This window comes from Pseudopodoces humilis, chromosome 24 (genome assembly GCF_049639895.1).
Source record: "Pseudopodoces humilis isolate 2021_Gansu_Grassland_sample_001 chromosome 24, ASM4963989v1, whole genome shotgun sequence".
Lineage (NCBI taxonomy): Eukaryota > Metazoa > Chordata > Aves > Passeriformes > Paridae > Pseudopodoces > Pseudopodoces humilis.
Window position 1 is genome coordinate 7,405,669 of NC_142223.1, and position 23,767 is coordinate 7,429,435.

The 23,767-nt window shown below is 52.1% G+C and overlaps 1 protein-coding gene across 9 annotated transcripts in view; it reads right to left on the reverse strand.

Annotated features, from left to right (window-relative positions):
* Window positions 1-23,767, reverse strand: part of CASZ1 (castor zinc finger 1) — a 198,344-nt gene that overhangs the window by 41,974 nt on the left and 132,603 nt on the right. For 6 of the 9 annotated variants that reach the window (XM_088066623.1, XM_014259237.2, XM_014259236.2 and 3 more), the window contains one exon: window positions 2,338-2,904. In XM_088066623.1, coding sequence (XP_087922749.1) covers window positions 2,338-2,860 — 523 coding nt within the window. In that variant the 5' untranslated portion in view covers window positions 2,861-2,904. Of the gene's footprint in view, window positions 1-2,337; window positions 2,905-22,015; window positions 22,176-23,767 lie in introns of all 9 variants that reach the window. The other 3 variants (XM_088066622.1, XM_088066620.1, XM_088066621.1) reach the window with 1 other exon arrangement.

Genomic DNA, 23,767 nt, shown 5'->3' on the forward strand with positions numbered 1-23,767 from the left:
AGGGAGCAACTGGTGCTCAGAATCTTCAAATCAAGGTTTCTGTGATGATTCCCCTAGAGCCACTTTGACTGGGAGGGCAGAGCTGTATTCCTCTCCTTTCATCGGACTCCTGCAACCCCCCAACTTCTGACAAAAAAATCCCTCCTTTTTGACAGAGGGACTTCCAAATCTCGCTGGAATAAATTTAGCTCACACAGAGTAATATCAGGTCTTGAGAGGACTTGGTGATGAGCAGCTGAAAATTCATTTCCTGAACACTGACAGAAAAAGTAAAGGAAAATAACTTTGTCCTTTCCAAAGCAAGGGATGTTTCTCGTGCTTGCAGGGAAATGCTGCAAATGACATTTATAACAAGGTTCTTGAAGCAGACGCTCGAGACGTGGCAACACGTCTGTTTGCAAGTCAAATCCCACGTGGTTCTGTATCTAAACTGGACCCCTCCTGTGCCATTACCTGCCTTAGATATAAATTAAGCTTAAGTCCCCCCCTTCCTGAACAGTTACCCATTTCTGCATAATCCTTTGACAATACAGCCCTGCAAAGGTATTTTTCTCAAATCTCTTCCCCCAGTGAGAAACCGCAGCTTCTTTTCATTTTCCTTAGTTTGGTAACATTTTTTCAAAATTTAAGTTCCCCTCCTTTTAATTTTCATAGCAAATAAAAGCTGCAAATGGTGGGGTGGGGTGGAGTGGTGTGAATTAAAACAAACTAAACCAGAGTCCAGGCACAATCACCTTGTGTCTGGGAACGACAAGGGCTTTCCTATCAAAGGAAACTGAAGGTCACACTTTCCCTCATTGATCTTGCAATGTTTGTTAATTACTCTGTCACTGATGTGGCGAAGGATAATTAAACAGCTCTGTTTATATCTTATATGCATAATTATGTGCGCTGCCACTGAACTCGTGAAGACTAGAGAATGTGCCTCTCCAGAAGGGGAACGGACAGACGGAGATGAGTTTCAGCTGCATTATTAACAGGAGGAGGAAAACATGCGCACACACAAAAGGAGGAAAGTTTGATGGATTCACAAAGTGCTGAGATCAGGGGAGGGGTGCGTGCAGGTGGAGCAGATTAGGGGAAGATCTTTCAATTACAGATCCAGCCCAGCTGAGTGACAAATGGGGAGGGAGCTGCTCTGCCCTAATGGAGAGAGTTCAATTCACCCAAAGCTTTTATCAAGGCTTAGCACTCATACACCTCCCTGAATCAATCTGGGGGAAACCTGGCTATCAGAAAGGGAGCAAGAAAATCATCTGAGGCTTTCCCAAATGTCTCTTGTTGAACTCAGCTCTTGAATGAACCACCAAAATAAAGCAGAAGCAATCTGAAAATAGGAAATACATAGCTGGAGGAAGAACACACAAGATGGTGGGGGAAACTGAGGTTTGGGAGCGGCATTTTCACCAGCTGGATCCCGAGCTCATGGTGGACAAGGCTCAAGGACTGGGCCCCTTGGGAGGAGAAGCAGCACCACGACATGAGCGTCACCTCAGCCCCTCTGCCCGGGCCAAGGGACCATGAGGCCCCAAGAAGGGATGGTGACGTTCAGTGCTGGGTGGCTCTGCAGGGACTCTCTGGGGACCATCCCAGCCTTGTCCTGGCTCAGTTTGGCCTCCCACAGGCTCCTCCCGGTCCGGTCCGGTTCGGTTCCTGGAGGAACACCTCAGCAGCCATTCCCTCCAGAACCTGCATCCCAGTGACTACTCCCATCCTGCCCAGCCCCACAGGTGGAGCTGCCCATCCAGGGACATGCTCAGTTCACCTGAGGTCCCACAGGTCGGGGCCTGGCCTCGGCAGCCACGGAACAGGCAGCCATGCCAGAGCTCCTGGCCCTCCCCCAGCTCCTCCTGGGGCTTTCACGGTCAGTAACTACTAATCAAGGTGCCACGTGTGGCCATGAGTGTGCTTAGATAACCCAGCCAGCCCGTGTGCAGACACCCTGCAGAATCCACCTGGGATTTGTCACAAGACAAATCTCTGCTTCTCTTCACTTTTGTGGGAATACAAGACCAGGAAACCAGCACCCACCACAGCTACGGCCATCTGAGTGGTGTGAAGGAGTCTGGGGGGTGAGATTTACCCTACCCAGGGATCTGTGGTCTGGAAAGACCTATCCAGCCACGTCCACCTTCACACCACCCTTCTTGGGAAGGGGAGGCTAAGCCAGAGGCAAACTCTGTATGGTCCCAAGAGCAAGATGACGGGCCTCGGCAAGGGGATCAGGGCTCTCACCTGCCCCCTTGGCTTCCAAGTGCTGCAGGACCTGGCATGGACACAGAAAATCTAACTCTGAAGCTGCCCTGTGTCAGGAAACGGAGGGGACAGAGGGATTACCTGAGGTGGTTCCTGCACCCAGCTTGGAGCCTGGTTCGCCACTGGAGGACCGGTAGGCATCGTCCTTTGCTGGCCCATCTGAATCCCTGTCATCCAAGAAGTTCCCATCCTGTGAGCCCCTCAGAGCGTCTGCCTCGTCCCCGTTATCTTCCTCATCGCTGCAGCCCTTGGGCTGCACCATGTAAACCCCTTCAGGGGGCAGCTCTGCACTCTCGGTGCCTTTACATTCCTTGCCCTCTGCTCGCCCCAGCAAGGGCTCCTCGTTGTACTCCCCGTTCACCCATTTCTCGATCACCTCCCTCCTTTTGTCCTCCTCAATCTTCTGCACGCGGCTGAGTCCATCTGAAAACTCTGTCCCCAGCTCTTTGGTCCCAGGCTGGGACAGGTCCTTGTTGCTGCTCTCCTGCTGTGGCCCCTTGTCCGCACGTGCCTGCTCAGCTCCCCCGTGGTCGAAGACGACTTGGCGGCTCAGCTTGGCACAGATGGCATTTAGCTTCAGGCCGCCTTTGCGCTTGGCAGCCATCGCGGGTTTTCCTGAGGCTGCGTCAGTGCATATAGTTCTTTCAGCTGGGAAGAGAGAGGAGAAAGAAGCAAGGAAGGGCATTAGTGGGATCAGACAACTTGAACCCAAACAGCAAAAGGATGGTGCCAACCCAACGGGCTTTTAGGCACGGCCAGTCTCATCCTTGGAAAGGTGGAGCTAATATGTGCTTCCTAAGCTCTGAGTGGAAGCCCAGCCAGAAGAGCTTATGAGAAGCATCCTCTGAACCTGCTGGGACCAAAATATGCCACTGGCCACAAGAAAGGCACTTATTTGTGCTGGGACAGAACTGGGCTTTAAAGGCTCCAAACATCTCAGGCAGCTGAGCACGGCACCAACCTTTGTTCCTGGCTGAGGCAGGACACGGGTTTGTTAAAAGCCCAGACTGCCCTCTCCTTCAGACTGCAGCACCACCTGCTTTAGGTTCCCAGCTCTATCCCAGATGTAGTGGGTGCCAAAACCACACCAGCCAGCGACTGCACCCAAGCATCTCTAGCAAGGACAACAGCTTCCCAAGCCTAACCCTATGGGACAGCGAGGAATACACCTAAAAGAGCTTGTGCGCCTAAAAGAACCAGTACGGAGGACAAGAGCCCTGGCAAAGAGTGTGTACTGGAGCACCAGAACAAGACTGGTGTGTCCCAGTGGTATGGAGAAAATTGCTGTGGGCTGGTAGTGGCTGATCAGGCCCCTCTGCCTGCTTGCTCTTGCACACAGGAAATTCTGCTCTCATACTTCCCAGCACAATCAGCTAATTAGTGTGAGTTTGTTATTTTAATGTAGTTTATTCATATGTGACAGCTAGTAAAGGAGGGGTGAGAGAAGGTAGGGGGAGAGAGGAAGAAGGTAAGGTCTTAACTTCAAGGTCACAGAGAATCTTGCACTAAATGGTCTCTATCAGAGTCACTTGCATAATTATTGCACCAACAACTAACAAGGTTCAACCCCAAATAAAAGCAAAATAATTATTCTAAAGCAGCTGCACTGTCTCATTTCTCTCTTTATGTCTGATACCTCTGAGAGATGCCCAGACTAAGCAGGGTTAAAGGATGGAAGGCTGCAGTGGGCACACTTCCCCCAGAGCAGAGCCAAGGCAGACCCTGCACTGCATTCCAGGGCTCAGGAAGAGCACTCAGTAAAACACTTGCTGGTCATACATGCCACAGGAGTTACTGTGGGTATATTGTTGGAGGTGGAGGTCCATCCAAAATGGGCTCTTGTATTTTACATTGTGCTGAAAGAGGGACCAGTCACGTGTAGACCGAACAGAACATGTCTCCAGACCTCGAATGATGAGAACGGGTTCCTCCACTGCACCGGAGTCCCTTGTGGCACACACCTCCCTGTCACCAGCACAGAGGTGCTGCTCCACAGAAGCACAGTGAGATTAATCAGACCCCCTACAATGCACCCAGAAGCCACCGTGACAGCCCCTAATCCCATAACATGACAGCCCAATACAAACAGACTGAAACTTTAGACCTGCTGTCCAACAGCCAGAGAGTGGCTGCTTAGCGTAAACTCCTGACAGCTTCAGACATGCTTCCCTGTCAAGGACTGCAAGAAAAATAACCCCCCGACAAATATATCAGCCCCCTGCACAAAGGGAGGCAAAATGTCCTCCTCCACTTTCCAAACGCGCCCCCCGGCACAACACCTACGTGCAATCATGCTTTCACAAAGGGCAAGCACACGATGCTCCCAAACACGTACCTCCCCATCTAGAAATTACAGCTGTTCAAAGAGCTGTGTGTATGCGCTGGCACACTCTGTAAACACAGTCCTACACGTACAGGTTAAGAAGTCCCATCTCCCCAAAATACATTCCTGTGCCTTCCCCCACGCATTCCTTTTTCACACATTCCCCAACACAAGCCTGCAGCTCTCGCACACACAGATGGGCACAGGCAGATGCCCACAAAGCTGCAGGTCTCTGTTTGCCGGTGCCTTCCCTTCCAATCGCATTCCCACAATTTAGGGCACAAAGTGAAGGCCGATCCTGTGCCCAGCTGGTACCACAGAGGGAGTCTCAGGAGGCTGCTGTGAGCTCCAAGTGGAGCCTGGCCAGGACACTTAGGGTTCATGCCTGTGGGCTCAGGCCAAGGGCCAGGAGAACCCTGCTGGCTGCAGGTGGCTGGGACAGAGCCTCCATGCGGTGCCTGCCTGGGGCCAGGGCACTGGGTCAGCACGGAATCACCAGCCTCTCTCCCCAACACTGCCTGGTGATTCCCTGTCCACGTTCTCACCACAGCCAGCCCTACTTAACTGGTGAGGTCAGCATGGCTCACAGCTGGAGATAACTGGGAGGCAGACATTCGGCAGCCTAAATCCTCACTGCCCTACCCCTTTCTGCCAGGAAGGCAGATCCCGTTATTCTGGTCTGGAGGTGAGCAGCCAAGTGTGTGCACCAGCTGGCAAATGAATATATAAATATTTATTCAAAGGAAAAGAGGAGCAGACGTTCCTGAGGCTGCACTTGCCGCTTATGCAGCAATTCCAGGGAGCCTGCAACTTGTCTTCCTTTCCTGCCCTGCCTCCTTCCATCTCACACACCCTGGCTTTGCCTCTCTACCTCCCCAGCTTCTGCCCACCAGCTCCTGCCCTGCGCCTTGACATCCTTCCTTTCCCTTCTTGTGTTTGGGATTTTTTTCTCTTTGACATTTTGAAAATCTTTTCCTAAAGTTTAAGCTGAAAATAAAGGAAGTTCTGAAAACATACCACTTCCCTGATCTATAAAACTAACCCTCTCAGATACCTTCCTGGAATGGGATTTGCTCTGAAATATCAAGGCTCTTGCACATCTACATCTCACCTGTCCCAATACAGGTGGAAATCAGAACTTCCAGCTTCTCTTGCAAACCTTGCAACCCCTCTCTCCAGGTCTGGAGACATTATTTTATCTTTCCATTCCCTTACTTCCTTGTCTATGGAATGGAAGGGACATTATCAACATTCCTGTTCCCCTCTTTTAGGCTGTCAAATCCACGAGCAGAAGGGAAATCCTTCTTACAGAGAAATGCTGAACATGAGCCTTGAGTTGGAGGAGACCAGAGCACCTGTATTTCGTTCTCTCAGGCAGAGGGAGAGAAGCTGAGTTGCCGGATGAGGGATCTTTCTATCTGCCCAAGGTCGGGACTGCCAGATCCCCAAAGCCAGGCAGAGGCACCCTCCCCCCAGGTCGAGCTCCCCACCCCAAATCACTGTTTAAAGATTCCAGACTAAGTAAACATCCCCCTTCATTTTCTTCGTCTAAATAGAAATGTTTTGATTTCACATCAATCTAAGGAAGCCATTTATAACCTGAGCCTGTCACACGGACTTTTCATCTCCGCCCGGGACAAACTCTCCCACAAGCTCTATTTACACTGAGCACTTCCTCTGAAAACAATGCCACCGGGAGTTTACTCCTCTTTCCCCCTCTCCACACCCTTCGAGGAGACACAGGCTCTTCCCCCTCTGTACCCATCGCGGTGGCATCTTGATGGCAATCCTCCCTTTGAGGGCCAGGCACAGCTCGCTGCAGGGCTGCCAGGGAGGCGGACAGAGCTCAACCTCGCCATCCCGCTGCCCTGGCAGCCCAGGCTGCTGCCCCTGCCCCTGTCCCCACTGCTGTCCCTGTCCCTGTCCCCACTGCTGTCCCTGTCCCGGTCCCACTGCTGTCCCTGCCCCTGTCCCCACTGCTGTCCCTGCCCCGGTCCCACTGCTGTCCCTGTCCCGGTCCCACTGCTGTCCCTGCCCCTGTCCCCACTGCTGTCCCTGCCCCAGTCCCCACTGCTGTCCCTGCCCCAGTCCCCACTTCTGTCCCTGCCCCGGTCCCCACTGCTGTCCCTGCCCCGGTCCCACTGATGTCCCTGTCCCAGTCCCCACTTCTGTCCCTGCCCCGGTCCCACTGATGTCCCTGTCCCGGTCCCACTGCTGTCCCTGCCCCTGTCCCCACTGCTGTCCCTGTCCCGGTCCCACTGCTGTCCCTGCCCCAGTCCCCACTGCTGTCCCTGCCCCAGTCCCCACTTCTGTCCCTGCCCCGGTCCCCACTGCTGTCCCTGCCCCAGTCCCCACTTCTGTCCCTGCCCCGGTCCCCACTGCTGGCCCTGCCCCCGTCCCACTGATGTCCCTGCCCCAGTCCCCACTTCTGTCCCCGCCCCCGGTCCCACTGATGTCCCTGTCCCGGTCCCACTGCTGTCCCTGCCCCAGTCCCCACTTCTGTCCCTGCCCCGGTCCCCACTGCTGTCCCTGCCCCGGTCCCACTGATGTCCCTGCCCCAGTCCCCACTTCTGTCCCTGCCCCGGTCCCCACTGCTGTCCCTGTCCCAGTCCCCACTTCTGTCCCTGCCCCGGTCCCACTGATGTCCCTGTCCCAGTCCCCACTGCTGTCCCTGCCCCAGTCCCCACTTCTGTCCCTGCCCCGGTCCCACTGCTGTCCCTGCCCCAGTCCCCACTGCTGTCCCTGTCCCAGTCCCCACTGCTGCCAGCACCTCCGAGCCGGGCTCTCCCCCTGCAGCAGCACCCATCAACCCCACAGCGGGTGCTGCAAAGCTGCCCACGGCTCAGCCTTGCCTCCCCCGAGGGACAAACGGGCTGTGGGGAACACGCGGTGTGCAAGAACAAAGGGATCCGCAGCCCTGGACAGAATATCCCAGCCAAGGGGCAAACTGCTACAGAGATAAGTCCGGCTCTGCCGGGAGAGGAGGAGAGAGCCCAAGCCTGGCCTTAGCTCGGGGTTAATGCAAACGGAGGCGGGCAGAGGGGAGGAAGGGTCCCAGCTGGAAGAGAAGGGCGGTGGGAGCTGGGAGAAGCAGCTGGCACGGGTGCAGCTCGCTGCTGCGGGCAGAGGCAGGGTGGGTGCAGGGCAGACCTCCGCCCCAGGGGCAGCAGCGCCCGTTCTGCCGGGAGAGGGATGCTGGCTGGGGAGGGACAGCCTTGTCACTTCAGAAGGCCGGGTACGTCGAACAGATGGAGCTTTCATATTCCTATTGAAGAGTTTTAAGCCCAGCTGAGCAGCTCCGTTCAGGAGGGAGGTCCCAGTGCCAGCTTTCCAGGAGCTGCAAGCTCTCATTCGATTAATTATTAACGGCATTATTTGGGGCAGGGAGGGGGAAGAAAGGAGGGCTGACATGCATCCACAGTCCTTTTCTTTTTTAACCACTGTGCTGCAAACTTGACTGGAGAGACTCCAGTCTGCCCCAGTAGTCCCAAACAGGGAGGGCAGCACGGCTCGCTGGGGTGGGAGGTGAGGATGCTGCACACTGGAGCCTCTTCACACATGAGCTGCAGTCCCTAAAACGGAGCTAAACCTTCACAGCAGAAGGCCGCTGGAGCACTCGGAACACGCTTCTCAGGAGCAATGCCCTGGCACTGCCCAGCCACTTGCTGGGAGGAGGCAGGGAAGGCAGCCAAATGCTCAGCCCCTACCAGAAAACATTTTCCCTCCAGCATGAAGACCTGTGTATTATCCCAGGCAGGGCCAGGGCAAAGGCAGAACATCCCAGGTATGGCCCACAATGTCTGAGAGTGGATTTAGTGCATATTCTCCCCTCTTCGGTTTATCAATAAAACATTTTATTGCTTTTAGCCCAGGAAATGACCTTGGATTAGTGGATGTTGTCTGTTCTGGCTGACCTTGGGGAGTTCACAAAGGCTCTTTAACAACCTCCTCTGCCCTGGAAGCATGGATCCTGCCTGTGAGCGTCTGCAAGGAGCTGGGGAAAGCCCTCCGTGTGAGAGTCAGACGTGACAGGCTCCAGCTCAGCACTGGGCAGGCAGGAGAAGGAGAATCAAAGACGTGGGAGGAGAAACGAAGTGAGCAGCCCGGGTGTCCTTACCCAAGAGCTGCCAGATTCACTCCCTGCTTTCCCACAGCCACGAGGGCTCTCCCCACACACCCCATCCATAAACCAGGGAGGAAAGGCTGGGGACTCTTCTCTGGTCCCCACAGCCAGCACCTGCCAGAGCACAGTCTGCCTGCAGTCCTCACGGCTTGACTTTCTCCTGCCCGCCACCCTGGCATTTACAGACCTGCAAGGGGCTGCTTTTCTCCCACCTGCAGCTCCCAAAGCCTGTTTCAGCCCTGGCCCAAAGGGGCAGAGAGCAGTGCCAGCTCCCTTCAGCAAGCCCATCTGCATCCCTTTGCTCAGCCTGCTCAGCTGCAGAGTTCAGCTGTAATTTCCTGGTGGGGCAGTGCTTAGAAATGGGGACTGGACAGTGAGCGACAGCACACCCCGAGAGCAGGGGGAAGCCATGGGCTCTGGAGATCCTGGTGCCCCACACTGGGGCTGCCAGCCAGCTGGGTTGCTCCTGTTTCTCACCTGGCCATGGGGCTGCTCCCGTGCTGCTGATGGGGTTTCGCTGGGAGAAGAGCTTTAGAACATGGGGAGCCCCTCCTTTACCCAAGCAGTAAGCAGCCACAGCATCTCCGAGCGGTGTTTATTTTCTGTGCAGGAGTGTAACTCTGAAGGGGGGGAATGGGACAGGAGAAACCGAGAGGAATTTCCCTCCTCAGGGGAACAGACACTACAAGTGAAGAGTAGTGAGTGCTGAGCTCTAAGTCGGGGCCAGGTCCCTGCATGCCACAGGGCACAAACAGCCCACCCCCCTTAGGCCACCCCCTTGCTGCCCTTCCCCATCAACACAAAAGCCTCCCTTTTTAGCCATGTCCTCTCCCAGTGTCCCCTGGTACTGGACACAGAAGGTCCCCATCCTCTCCTGCAAACATCTTAACCCTTCCAGTGCTGCCCACATAGAGAACCCTCCTGGCATCGCAGACAGGCCGGCAGGAGCCCCTCCCCAGTGCCTGCTCCCAGCCCCCAGGTGCCCATCTCCTCCAGTTGCATCCTCCTGAAGAGCAAGCCCTAAAGTGTTAACGGCGATTGGTGAAATGGCACAGCAGATTGCTACAATAAATAATTTACTGATATTTATAAATATTCAAATCAGCAAGCTTCAGAAATTGAAAGGGGGGACTCAGTTGACGGGGAGGAGGGATGTTTAGGGAGGGGAGGGGGGTCTGACATTAATTCCCAGGCTCTCCAAATTCACTCGAGAACTGTTTCTCATTTCAAACAAATATTAAATCTTTTGGTGTCAAGCCTCCAAAAATAAAGTATCAAAGAGAAAGTCACCACCCCCTTGGTGGCCAATGCCTTGTCTGCCACGACTCTGGGTGCCCTGGATGGCCATGTCCTCTCGAACAGCCACTTACTGGGGGAACCATGGCAGCCTGCACTGCCCAGGAGCCTGGGCACAAGCAAGAGCTTGTACACCCCCACCTGTAATGCAGCCCACCGCAGCACCAACCACCACCCAAGACAGGAATTCCCATTACTATTATCTACAAGACCTTGCCTTCATCTTCCAGGAGGTTTTCTAAATCCCTCTGGGAAGAAAGGGCTGAATGTTGGTGCAATGAAGATGGAATCAGGATTCCCGACTCCCCTTAGGAACACAGCTTTGTGACAGAACGGGAACAGGAGGTCAGCCCTCCTGACTTTCACTCCTTGCCTCTGCAATGGAATTTGGTTTTGGTGATTCAAGCTGGGGATTAAGAGCCAGAAATGCTGGCTTCCAGCCTGGTTTCTAAAAACAGTGTAACTGTCAGTCGCCCCAGTCTTCCGTGCCTTAGTTTCCCCATGCAGGGAAGGGAGAACGAGAACAATTACCCACCAGTGATCCTTACCAGTGCTTTGGGGTCTCTGTATCAGCACTCTCTGTCACTGTGCTGGATGGTTACAGTCTTTTCCACCTCTGAGTATTCTACTTACCCCTTAGATGGCCAAGGGAGATGATCCCATGGTTTCCCCTGGACCACCCCATTGGTAACACAAGGCTCCAGCATGGGGTGAACTTCCCCTAGATGAGTAATGGCTTTTCTAATGCACGGGCAGGCTGTCAGCTTCCCTACTCCCAGTGTTTTATGGGTTTAACTGAACGGCTCTGAACTCCCTAGTAAGAAATAAAGTTATCCCTCAGCGTCCCTTCTAAACATTTCACTCAGTGCAAACGGTGTTTAAGAAAAATGAGGACATATTTCTTCTTAAGGATGCAGTATCCCCCTTCAGAGGCCTAATTTATGCCATATATCACTGGCCAGGGAGAGAAAGGCAGTGCAGACCTCACACTAGGAGTGAGCTGGCCCTAGCACAGCCGCTCCTGCTGCAATGGTGCAATGGGCTGCAACTCAAAAAGTCCTCCAGAGTCTGCAGAGTCCCTGCCGAAGAGCTGAGCTGGTTGGCAGGCAGCAGAGCAGGATGGACACCTTCAAATGCTCAGCGCTGCCTTCTGGGCTGCCGCATCCCACAGCTCCTCACCTGCCGCAGCCCAGCGCCCTTCTCCCCTCCATGGCTGAACGTGCCAGCCTCCCCCAGCCCCTCTGCCTCAGCCCACCTCTGACACCTCCTCACCTGCCGCTGACCTGCTCCACCAGCTCTACACAGGCATTTGGCACAGCTGCTGGGGAAAGTGGTTCAACTTCGAGCAAGGATAGAACTAATCCCTCTTCACAGCTCTTTAGTAACGCACGTCTGAACCTTTTCCTAGGCAGATCTCCAAACTGACTCTGAATGTGCTTTGATCTTGCCTACCCCCAGCTTCCTCACTTGGAGAGCCACTAAGGGTCTGCTTCTCACCCGAGTGCTGAGGTAAAGCTCCTCATCTCTGCCCTTTTCCCTCTGTCTTGCTCTGCACTCATGTGCCCTGGAACCTCCAAAGGACAAGAAAAGAATGTCTTTCTGCATAGAAGTAACACAGGAGGCTTCTACAATTAACAAAAGGAGCCGAGTGTAAAGAAGAGGGGGAAAAGTGGGGAAAAGAGTCAGGATTTCTGGCTCTGCTCCCCACTCTGCTACTGTTCTTTCTCTTTGGGCAAAGCACATCATGCACCACACTCCCCTTCATGGATCACCATGGGAAAGGATTTCTTGCCCAGCTTAGTGGGCCCAGAGCCTTTGCAATTTTAGGTTGTATTGCGTATAGAATAACAGCATAGGAAAAGCACTGATAGAGGGCAGACTGAAGCTTAAAGTCCCTTGTGTCCTGCAGCAAACTTCCTAGTTCATTTGTCAATGCAGGATCTTTGATAAGACATTTCAGCAGTTTCCTTCCTATGAAAACCCGCTCTCAGTGCTCCAACCCAATGCAGTGAGCAGGGGTCTTGAGCTCCCCAGGCTGAGCAGTGGCTTCCTGAGAGCCTTCTGTCCTCACCATCTTTCTTTCAGATAACATAAAGCCAAGAGGATCAGCTTTTCTGATCCAGTTTCTCTTCCTTGCCTTATTTATTTGTTATTAATTTTTTAGTCCGGTTAAAAGGTTTACTATCCAGAGGAGCATAAGTAGCCTCACTCAGCCTAAGTAACTCTATAAATCAAGCAGAACTGCTAACATCTACATCACAATCCTGCCATCAATCTCCCCACAGGTTGTGAAGAAAACCAAGGGGAAAAAGACGTGAAAGGGAGAGTGAAGAATAATAGCTCATCACCCCCAGGTCCCTTCAGGCTCCCTGTGGCCCTTAGAAAACTCCCTGTGAAGCCAGATGTGTTGTCAGGGCAACTAAATGCAAACACAGTGCCTAACTTCACCTCTCCATAGCACAGAAGCACAGCTGGAGTGCTGTGCCAGGACACAGTGGATGCAGGGAGGGAGGTAAGCAGAGGGCTGCGAAAGCCTCTGGAGCAAAGCCTGCTACCTCATGTGGGAGCCAGCTCCCAAGGAATGAAGATGAGGCCAAGCCATGAGCCTCTTGGAAACACTTCACAGACCCCTCTCTGAAGGCTGAAGAAGTCAAGGCAAGGGGTGCAGGAAAACATGGAGGTGAGATCAAGAGGGAACCAGACTTGGCAGCAAATATTTGACACTGGGGGAACAAAAAGGACCAGGGAGAGTCAACAGTTCTCTTAAAGGACAGATTCAGAAGGGAATTGCTCAAAGTTTCATCAGTTCCTCTCGGTGATAGTCTTTAATGAGTGATTTTACAGAGAACCCAAAAAACACCATGACCCACATCAGCGGACAGCAGCTCCATGGTGTCAGGCTGGGCTCATCCCTTACTGAGGGCTGGGGTTAAGTGAACCAGCTCCTAAAATAGGGTCCCGCTGACCCTTTGGTAGTTGGTTGGCAGTTTAAGAGCAATTTGCAATCCCTTTCAGCAGTACTAAGCTCAGACCCAACAAAGAATGCAGACTGCTAATTAGCTGCAGTGGGAAGTCTGGAGCTAAATAGGAGTTGGGAGTTTGAATGCTTGTTGCACCACTAAGAAATGCAGGGCCAGAGAAAGTTCATTATTGTGGTCTTTCAAGGTCCTGCAAAGTAAATCAGTGTGTCAGCCTGCAGGAGGTGAGCGAACCCTCAGCAAGGGCTGCATATAAAGAGCAAACCAGAGAATCTCATCCTTCCAGCTCATGTTACGTCCTCTCCAGGGTCCCTGGCTGCTGCCTGAGCTGTATGTGAGCAGGTACCTGCTCTGGGCTGGGTGTGCAAAGGGGAACTCAGTGGCCTTAGAGGTTTCTGTGATCCCCAAGTGGGGCTGAACTCTTGTGAATCCAGAGCAGGTACCCATTACACACAGCACTGGGAGCTCAAGGGCTCTTAAATCCCTGAAGATGTCTGCAACCTGCAAATAGGAAGGAATGATCAGGCCAGAGGAGAATGAGCTCTGGCGTGAAAGCAGTGGGTCATGCCTGAGTTGTTAACTCAGCAGTGCTGTCAGAGCAGCACGGGAGAGCAACCCCACGGCTGGGCCATGTGGGCGCTGACCCCATGCTTCCCAGTGCTCACACCACTCTAATTCCATGTCCTGCCTTTTGTCGCGCTTCCTTCTGGTAATTAGGGCTCATCTTCTTATCTCCTATGTCCTTGTGAGCCCATCCATGTGCCTGTGCTATCCCTGACTGCAAACACCCATCTGTGGGAGCACACACGTGTACAGAAACGTGGTGGTGCAGGTACACTATGGCGTGCAGAGGCACACGTGACCCTGTGTGCACACAAACACACACAACTGTATGCACATGCTAATGCACACATCAGCCTGTGTAGCTGGCACTTGTGCAGGTGTCACATCTGCACACACATCCACGTACATACAAACACAGCACCTGCATCCCGCATGCACCTGGCTCCACTCAGCCCTGCACAGGCAGCCAGCACCCCAGAGAGCCCACCAGCACCCCAGAGAGTCCACCAGCACCCCATAGAGCCCACCAGCACCCCAGAGAGCCCACCAGCACCCCACAGAGCCCACCAGCACCCCACAGAGCCCACCAGCACCCCATAGAGTCCACCAGCACCCCAGAGAGCCCACCAGCACCCCAGAGAGCCCACCAGCACCCCACAGAGCCCACCAGCACCTCATAGAGCCCATCAGCACCCCACAGAGTCCACCAGCACCCCACAGAGCCCACCAGCACCCCATAGAGCCCACCAGCACCCCACAGAGTCCACCAGCACCCCATAGAGCCCACCAGCACCCCATAGAGTCCACCAGCACCCCAGAGAGCCCACCAGCACCCCAGAGAGCCCACCAGCACCCCACAGAGCCCACCAGCACCTCATAGAGCCCATCAGCACCCCACAGAGTCCACCAGCACCCCACAGAGCCCACCAGCACCCCATAGAGCCCACCAGCACCCCACAGAGTCCACCAGCACCCCACAGAGCCCACGAGCAGCCCACAGGGCCCACGAGCAGCCCACAGGGCCCACGAGCAGCCCCACGTGCAGCCAGCACAGGCAGCCACCGTGCGAGCAGAGCACCCGCGTGCACTCACACCACACGCACGCTTGGCATGAAGCATGCCAGATGGAGTTTGTTCTGCAGCTTGGAGTGAGAAGACAGTGGACTCCCAGCTGGACTCTGCAGCCAGACTTGCAGCAGGGACAGACACACTCCCCATCCCACCAAAGGAGCCCCTCTCTACCCCCAGCCCATCTGCACCTCACACCTTAAGGCAAACAGAGCACCGGGGAATGTCTCACTGGAGCTGATGTCCCAGTAGAGTGTGTGTGCCGGGCAGGGGATCTCTCCCTCTCCCTCTCCCTCTCTTCCACTCGCATCTTTTCATGAACTCTATTTCTCTTTCCTTTCTGAAAACAACTGAGCTGTAAATACTGTTTAACCTTCTTCCCCCCTTCCCCCTCCCCTCCGCACTATAAAAACACAAATATGCCATAACTCAGCTGGCTCAGCCGCCGCGCCTCCAACATGCCCTGCTCCAGGCCTCTCAGGAAGGTCATAACAAACGACTTTCCGATTCAGTGCTCCTGAAATAATTTTGTGTATTAAAACCTGAATCTGCACTTTCTGGACCGAAAGCCTCTCTTAATTATGGCAAGCGTCCTTGGGATGGACAGTGATCCTTCACTACGGCACTGCTAACCAACCGGAGAGGCAGTGGCTCTGGCTCCCCACCACCACCTCCTCCCGCTGCCCCCTCCCACCGCCACCCAACCCACAGCCCCCCTTGCTCCCTCGCCCCCCCGCCTTCCCTTTGCCCAATCTGTTTTCAAAGTGTGTCTGTCCTTTATTAAATTGTTTTCTTTTCCACATTATCAGTTGCCATGGAGACCTCATCTCTCGGATTATTTGAATTTCATTATATCTATTGATTTGGGAGCATTTCATCTTTTTTATTGTTTTTCTGTCAATTTTCAAAACGAATAACCATCTAATTTGCGTCAGTGCTGATTATGTTTGTCCCTCAATAGAGGTCGGCAGCTGCGTCGGGGAAACAAATCAATGGGAAACCATCATAAACCTCCCCAGTACAATCTCCAGGATATGTGGGTGACATTCCACGCCTGCGAGAAACACTCATCATATCCAAACTTCTTTCTTTCTTTTCTTTTTCTTCTTCCCTTCTTTTTTTTTTTTTTTTTTTTTTTCCCCTTGCAGATAGCTCTGCTGGTCAGTGGCAGGTACCTTTTAAAATCGTATTTGTTTTACCCACAGACATGTACAATTTTGAGCACATCACATTTTCAGACAGGGAGGGGACAAGGGTAAGAGAAGTGGGAAGGAGTATTTCTTTTTTGTAGGAAAGAATGTAAGAAAAGAATGATGAGGGAAAGAAAAAGAGGAGAAGTAGATGGGGATTGCAAATTGCTTACTATGTTTTTTTTTTAAATAATTTATGCAATTTTAAGCATTTATGTATAAATTTTTTAATAAGCCACCCTGGAGCAAAATAGCCATTAACATCCCAACGTCCTTCTGTCCAATGGGCTCTTGTGCAGGATCAATTTCCGAGAGTACTTTCCTTTTTTTTATGACATGATAAAATGCTTTTAAAGCAACTTACACAAATATGGAAATTTTTTTCCCCTCCTCTTTTTTCCCTTCTCTCTCTCTCTTTTTTTATTTTTATTTTTTTTTTTTTATAACGGCCTCACTTATTCACCAGGGAGAACAAGTGAGCGAGAGTGTGTGTGTGTGCTGGGGAGGGCAGTTGGCAGAAGGATAGACCCAGCCCTAACTGGAATGGACCTGCCTGTCCTTCTAACAAGGGCATAAACTTTCATTAGCGATGCACACAGTCAAAGGCAATTTAGGGAAACGCGCTGTACAGAAAAGGAAAACCTCAGCGTTTTTACTCGGTGGCTCCTTGGCTCCGTCCAGGGGGCTCTATCCTTGAGCTCTGCTTGTGCTCTCCAACCAAAGTGACCCCAGTGGCCACGGGGGAGGAAGGAGGGAGCCAGGGAGAGGCTGGGGCTGCTCGGGGGATGCGTGTACCCGGCCACGCCAGCAGCCTGCACGCCCCGAGCTGGGCCAGGGAAGCCAGTCAATATTAATGTCTTGTTGGAACACACTGGTCCTGCAAGAGGCTCAAAGGTATCTGTTGCTCTGCCCACTGCAGAACTTCACCCTCCAAGGGGCTAGCCCTCCCCAAAGGTCCCTGTTTTGGGTTTCTGCACACTGACAAGGAGCTCGCAGCTGCCTGATGCCCCTTTGGGGCATTGATTACAAGCCAGCTCTGCCCAGACCAGACAGATGTGTCGCTGCTGCTCCTGTTTCCACAGGATATACAGACTAGTTATTTTTGCAGCTGGGACATGTTTGGCCTCACACAGGAACCTGGAAAATACCATTCCTAAAGGGACAGCTCCTGCCACTGGCCCCATGAGCAGGCACAGCTCTGCAGAGGACAGACACAAGCGCACGGCTGGAGGGAGAACAGCCCAACGTGAGGAGTTTGGTGGGGTCTGAAAGGCATGACCACATGTTGGAAATGAAACAAAACTATCTCTCCAGCTAGCATTCTCTTGGCCCTTTGGCTATGAGGTTGAAGTTTATGCACCCTAAGTCAGCCGTAAGTTATACGTGCCCAAGCATGGGAATCCCTGTACATGTCCCTCTGATTTGCCCCAGCATGAAGCCCTGACAGTGGTTTTCATACAAGAGCAGATTTCTTTACCCTTTTTGTATGATATATATCCAGAGATAATACAGACCTATGAATTTAATCCTACTGACAGCAGGTCTGCACATTACTGGAACCTTTCACAGACCCCTGCACTCTCCCAGCCCTGTACAGCCTCAGTGCAGGCTCAGCCCCTGCAGTCCTGGCTGGCACAGAGCTGGGCATACACCTGCCCCATCTGCCATGTTTGTGGGTATTTGAACTAAAACAGAGGGTAAAAAAAAAAAAAAAAAATTCCAGGGGCAGCCAATGCTCAGCTGGAAAAACACAAAGTGCCGAGAACAGCAAACCCAATCAATAACAATCACAACCCCAGCAGCGAGTGAGGAAAGCATGAACTGTTTCGGCCTGCTCCCTGCATGCTCACCCACTTGGGAAAACACACACTCCCCAGAGGCCCATGATTTCATCCCCTCCCACCCCACCCTACACTCACCCTCACCAAAAAGCTTTATGGAGTGCAAGTCCCCCAGGCTCCTGATCTGGCCAGAAATTTAGCAAAGAGGAGAGAAGGGCCCTGCACAGAGGAACTGGACTGGCAACCTGAGGAAAGTTCTTTCTTCCAGCAAAGTGCTCCTTACACCCCACACCCTTCTAACCTCTCCTCCACTCCAAAGTTTTGCCGTTTGTGCCCCTCTTCCCATCCCAGTTGCTGGCCTTGGCCACAGGACGCTCTTCTCCCTTCTTCTTTCCTCAAGTTCCCAGCGCTGTTCCACCTTTCTCCCTCCCGGCATCTCCTGCCAAAGCTCTTGTGCCCTAGTCTGCACTGCCATACCCTCTTTATACCTCTTTACTGTCATTCCCTGTGGGCCCAACAGCCAGATCTGGCAGAAGAAGCTGAGCTACCCAAAGCACCAGCCCTGCCAGGGACTGGTGACCACCCTGGGGAGGGAGAACATGGGATTCTGTCAGGGAAAACATGGGAGCGCTCCCTTGTCCTGGTCTCGCATCACTCTTCACTCAGACTGTACAGATTTGGGGGATTTCACTGTAGCAGAAGAGGTCAGCAGGAGTTGAAGGTTTTCAGATCATATACATCACTCTATATGGTCTTGTCTATAGTGAGTGCTAAATATAGCCAAGCAAAACCTGGAGGTGACTTCAGTGCTGTGGTGTGGGGACAGCAGCCACTGCACAGTCACTCTCCACCTCAAAGCAATGCAGATGTCAGAAGTCACAGTCCAAAATCAAGGATGCCTGTGAATCCTCTGTTCACCCACTGCCAAGAGTGTGAACCAGGCTGTCTCCCTCTCTCAGGTATCCATGATTCCTCATTTTATGGAGCCAAAATGAAACATCATCTCCTTGCTTCAAGGTCCATTTTTTCCATGGGATGTTGGACACTCCCGTGTATGACACGCCAGCATCTGTGTCAGCATAGTGGAAGAAGCTCTGAATAGAAGGGGAAAGTCTCTTGTGTGGGTCAGAATAATTACACTGAGCTCAAATTGGCTTTAGGCATCTGCTGCTGTGTCTGAGCAAAATCAAGCAATGCTGCTTCCATCAGCATCTCTCTGCTGTTGGCCTCACCCTGCAGAACTGAAGGGATCACATAGAGCCTTGTATAGAGCATCTCTGGGAACAAGACTTGCCTCAACTGAAGCTATAAAGCCTTCTTATCCAGATATCATTAAAGCCAAGAGAAAAGAGGCCAGACAGAGAGATTGAGATGAGCCATTTCCCCAACAAACTTGCTTCCCTTTTTCATTCGCGCCTTTCTTTTTTTTCCCCCTTTAACTGTCATTAAAATAACAAGTTTCTGTTACAGTCTAAACATTCCCACATTGTATAAAGGGTTATGTTACACTAGAGTCACCGCCAGGCCCAGTGTTTGCACAGAAACCTCACTGCAGGTCCCCCCTCCTGACGAAGTGACTTATTAAAGTTTAAACAGTAATTAACAGAACAATAAAAATAAAGGGATGTTTGGGGAGTCGTAGTGCACACAGGGTTTTTGGCAGTGCCAGCACTTTTCAGTGCCCTGCGCTGGCAGAAAAAACGGCTGCAAAACCAGGGGGAGAGATCCTGTGCTGGAAGGCAGGAAGCGGCCACAGCAAGGCCAAGGTGTGATCCCAGCCCCAGCACGGGGGTGTGGAGAGCAGCAGGGTGCAAGGAAAGGGTTTGGGGAACTGGGGAAAGGATGCCAAAGGGTCACCTGGCAGGAGGCTGATCAGATTCAGTGGTCACCACCAGCCCTGCCCTCCGTGCGCACATCAGACAGCACCAAGAACCTCCCCTGCCTGTTCTCTCATTCTGCTGAGATGGACTGAACAAGCCCCAAAAATCTGTATTTGGGGAATCATGTCTCAGAAATCAGAGCTGAGATCTGGGGAAGTGGCTCCTTTATTTTAAAAGAGTAGTAGAGAGGAAAGAGCAACCATAGAACAAACCCCTGAGAAAAATCTTGCAATACAGAGACCTTCTACAGGAGACTCCAAGACTGGGTCCCTTGCTTGGGAACTTTAAAAACAGACAGAAGACATCTTGTAGGAACTGATCCTGTCCTGGCCCTGTGCAGGTGTGAGCTGCAGATCCAACAGCATGGTATAAGTTCTGGAATGCAGCCAGAGCCAGGATCACAGGGTGAATCCCTAGAGCCTTGCCAGAGCCAGAACTTTCCCAGCCCCTGTGAAGTTGGCTAATCAGAGCTCCCTTTTCAAGCAAAAACCTGCTTTTCCTCTGTTTTGTTCCCGTTCCCAGTAGCTTGGCTTGCCCAGGACGAGCTTTAGAGCATGTGGTTGGAGTGTAAGTTGTCAGCCCTTCCTTAGGTTGTCAGCCCTCCCTGTTACCCAATGTGCAGCAACTCAGAAAGATCTCATCTGAAGATATTTTTGGTGCCTATTGTAGCTATTCTCAAATGTTTGCCTCAGTAGCTCACAGTGCTAGCTGGCTCCAGCCCTGATGTGTGACTCAGTACACACAGCATTGTGCAGTCCCATGTTTGCTAAATCTCTTCCAGTACAACTGCTCAGTTTGCAAATAAAAAGACAGCTCTGTGAGGGTGTATCTTCTGTGCAGAGGGAACTCAGGGAATGCTGCCTTGAGCCTCTCCCAAATCTAGGACTTGGCTCCTGGTCTGTCTGGGGAGCAGCGTGGATCTGGCCCGACCCGGCGACTGCCCTACTGCCATGAGGACACACATGGAGACATCCATCACCAGCTGCTCCCAATCAGCCCACAGCCTCCCTTCCCTTTGCTGGGGTGCAGGAGGAGGAAACCTCAGGAGATGTCCCCACAAGTCCCAGTATTGCACCAGTACAGGTCACACAAGTGAGGACACTGGGACCCAGCGTGTCCACTCACACTTCTGGGAGGATAACCCCCTTTGTGAGGTGGGCTTGGCAGTGACAGGTTAATGGTTGAATCTTACGACCTTAAAGGTCTTTTCCAACCTAGACAATTCTATGATTTTGTGAATTCAGCCCAGACTTCCAAGGTGCTGGTTTATTAAGCCATGAGGAAGCCTGCATTAGCCATGACAGCCCTGCAAACGAGTGCCAGGGTGGAGGGCTGCCATGTCAGGGTCCAGAATTAATTAAACCAAAACCCTGTCAACCTTGGTGATTCTACTGCATTTGGGTGTAAGTTGATAAACTTGCCTGGAGCTCCAGGAAGGACATGAGATGGAAGCAAGGGGGAAGAGGGAGGTTGAGCTGAAGACACACTGATGACCTTTTTACTTTACATCTGTGTTTTAACTGGGCCCCAGCTCTCCATGCCTCCCTTGCTGCCTTGCCCTATTCAGCACCCCCTTCCCTGCTCAAGATGTCTTCACAGAAGCCTTCCTGGATCCTCGTGAGGTCCTTGGGTCCCACTGCCATTACTGGAGGTGCCATTACTGCCCACCCCATTACTGGACGTAAACGGGATGTGGCAGATACGTCTCCATTCACAGCCTTGTTTGGCCAGCAACACTATGTCTCCTTATCCCCAAACTTCTATTGGCACATTTTTTTTTCTCTACGGCTTTTCTACCTCCCTGGAAAATTAGATGCCACTGGTTGGTTCAGACTTGCCCTAGAGACAGTCTCCAAAGTAAGTCCCTGAATCTACTGCAAGTCAGGCCGGGCAACTTCTTCCTGAAACCCCTGATCAGGTGAGCTGCTGGCTCTGCTTTTTTTCTTCTTTTTGCTGTCCCAAAGCAGCTGGATGCATAGGAACAGCAGCCAGGATTCAACACTGGAGCAGGATGTTGTGTGAGGGTCAGTGGTTCACAGGAAAGGCAGGTACAGGTTTCTGTCTTCCTGACTCATTCCTGAGGTCTCTGCACATTCCCATTCTCTGAACCAATGTTAGCTGAGCTGCCAGTCCCTTTCTGGAGGACTCTCCTCCAGACTGAGCATGGGCAGCTCATCTCCAGACACTCAGCCCAGGGCCTCAGCTCTTCCCGACTTGCTGGGCTTGATCCCTCTCTGACTGATCTTATGCTTATGCCACTCTGCTTGGCTCAGTAGAATAATTTCCCAGCTGACACCACATCAGTGAGAGAAGGGAGCTTGTGCCTTTCCACTGCCACTCACACTAAACTGACAGAAAAAGAAATGCCACCCAAATCTGAAATTTTCACCCCATTCACCCAACTATGAGATGTTTCTCAGCTCCTGGCTGTGCTGGAGTCAGGGTCTCCAGACTCATTTGCAGTGAGAGTGGCAGCGCTTGAGAGGGGAGAGGTGTTGAAAAAGTACAAGCAGGTGCAAATAGAACAACAGAAGGTGCCCCCAGGTCAGCACTCACATGCATTTTCCTCGGCCATGTCTGAGGAGACTTGGAGTCAGAACAGAGCACAGCTTTGCATGGGGGTCTCAAACATGTTCACAATGTAGAGAGACTGTCCTGTGCACTTCCTTTTCCAACACGTCGTTCAGGATGTCTCTACAGCAATGCCAGTAACTGCCTGTAGGGAATGTTATGTTAGAAGATTATCTAATGCACTCTTAATCATCTGGTCTTGCAATCTACAGTGGGAAATCAGAGCAGCCAGCATAGTATGACCCTTCCTCCAGACACCACTCAGTTCAGATACCATTATCAGTGGTAGCCTGGTCCATGTCCCAGAACTTAAGCTCTCTTTTGGTTAACAGGCCATGAAATTATTTAGACTATTCTTCATGTTACATTCTGTTATATTTGCAATTAACACAGAAGATCAGCAGTGCCACATCCTGTATTTTGCTGAATACAAGGGAGACAGTACTTAGAAACTCTCGGTCTTAACCTAACTCTGTCCTGTTAGGTTTAGGGGAAGCCAACTCTTCAGAGCAGACCTGTCCCACAAGAAAAGGGCTGGGTATTGTCAGAGACCTTAACCCACATATGTCTGTAATATAACACGGGAACCAGCACCCTAGAATCTGGTTTTACCTCCTTTTTTCAGAAGGGACTTTTAAACAAAAGCAAACAGTCTGCCAGCACACTCAGTGTTCAGCGCCATCTTCAATCAGGGAAGCCTAATTATTCCCATTATACTGATGAGGAAGTGTAGCACTGGCACAAAGCTATGCATTCACATGGCTACAGATACAAAGCAAATCAGTGGCAAAGCTGGAATTAAACCCAAGAATCATGGTGATGAGCTCATCACCCACCTCAGCACAGTCCCACGCTGCTGGTCATGACCAGTCCTACCCATATTCTGCAGATTACAGAGCTGGCGTGGAGCCCTCCACACACCTCCTTAACAACTAGATGTTTCAGTCCCCTTGCTGAGATGGTTTGGGGTGCTCTGGGACACTCAGGGACTGGTTACAGCAGCTGGACCACAAGGACCAGTCAACTCAGCTCCCTGTATGAGAGACTGGTGGGCTGCAGACACCCAACAGCCACAACATCAGGTCTGAGCTACTAAGAGACCCTGTGACCACAGACACCAGGCAGGGATGAATCATCTGTTCCTTCTGAAGCAGCTTAATCAACTCCCCGGCATGTGGATCCTCACAGCAGGTCCAGCCTGAGCCCTCTACATATTAATGATTCCCTGGGACATAAAGCCCAGAGATTTTCCTTGGCACTAAGGTCCGGCACTTGCCTTGCACTCTCCCTGCCAGGTGCTGGGTGCTCTGGCCTAAGAAAGGCTGCGGAATCCCTCGGGACTGAGAGTCATTACATAAACAATACAGTAGGATCGTAGGCTGTAATTGTAAAAACGCCAGAGGTCCTGGCACCAGAGTCTGCCTCAGCAAAGACCTCTATATGGAGACCCAAACAAAACAAACAAAAGCCCAAACTCTCATGGTGCTTAATGAATAATAATAAACAGTAAATAATAATCCTAAGAGCTAACCTAGCAAGACAGATGTGAGGCACCAGGGCAGCTCTGAGGAAACACTGGCCCTATAGTAGTTGCCCTCCTTCCCCAGTTTCCAGTACACTGAGCTCAGGTCACCAGGTTCTTGTAGGGTTATGTCCAGGGGGAAGCCTGGGATTTCTGTCAGGAATGTGCATTCCCCAAACCCACACAGTCAGATGGGTAGGAATTGCAGCCTTTGT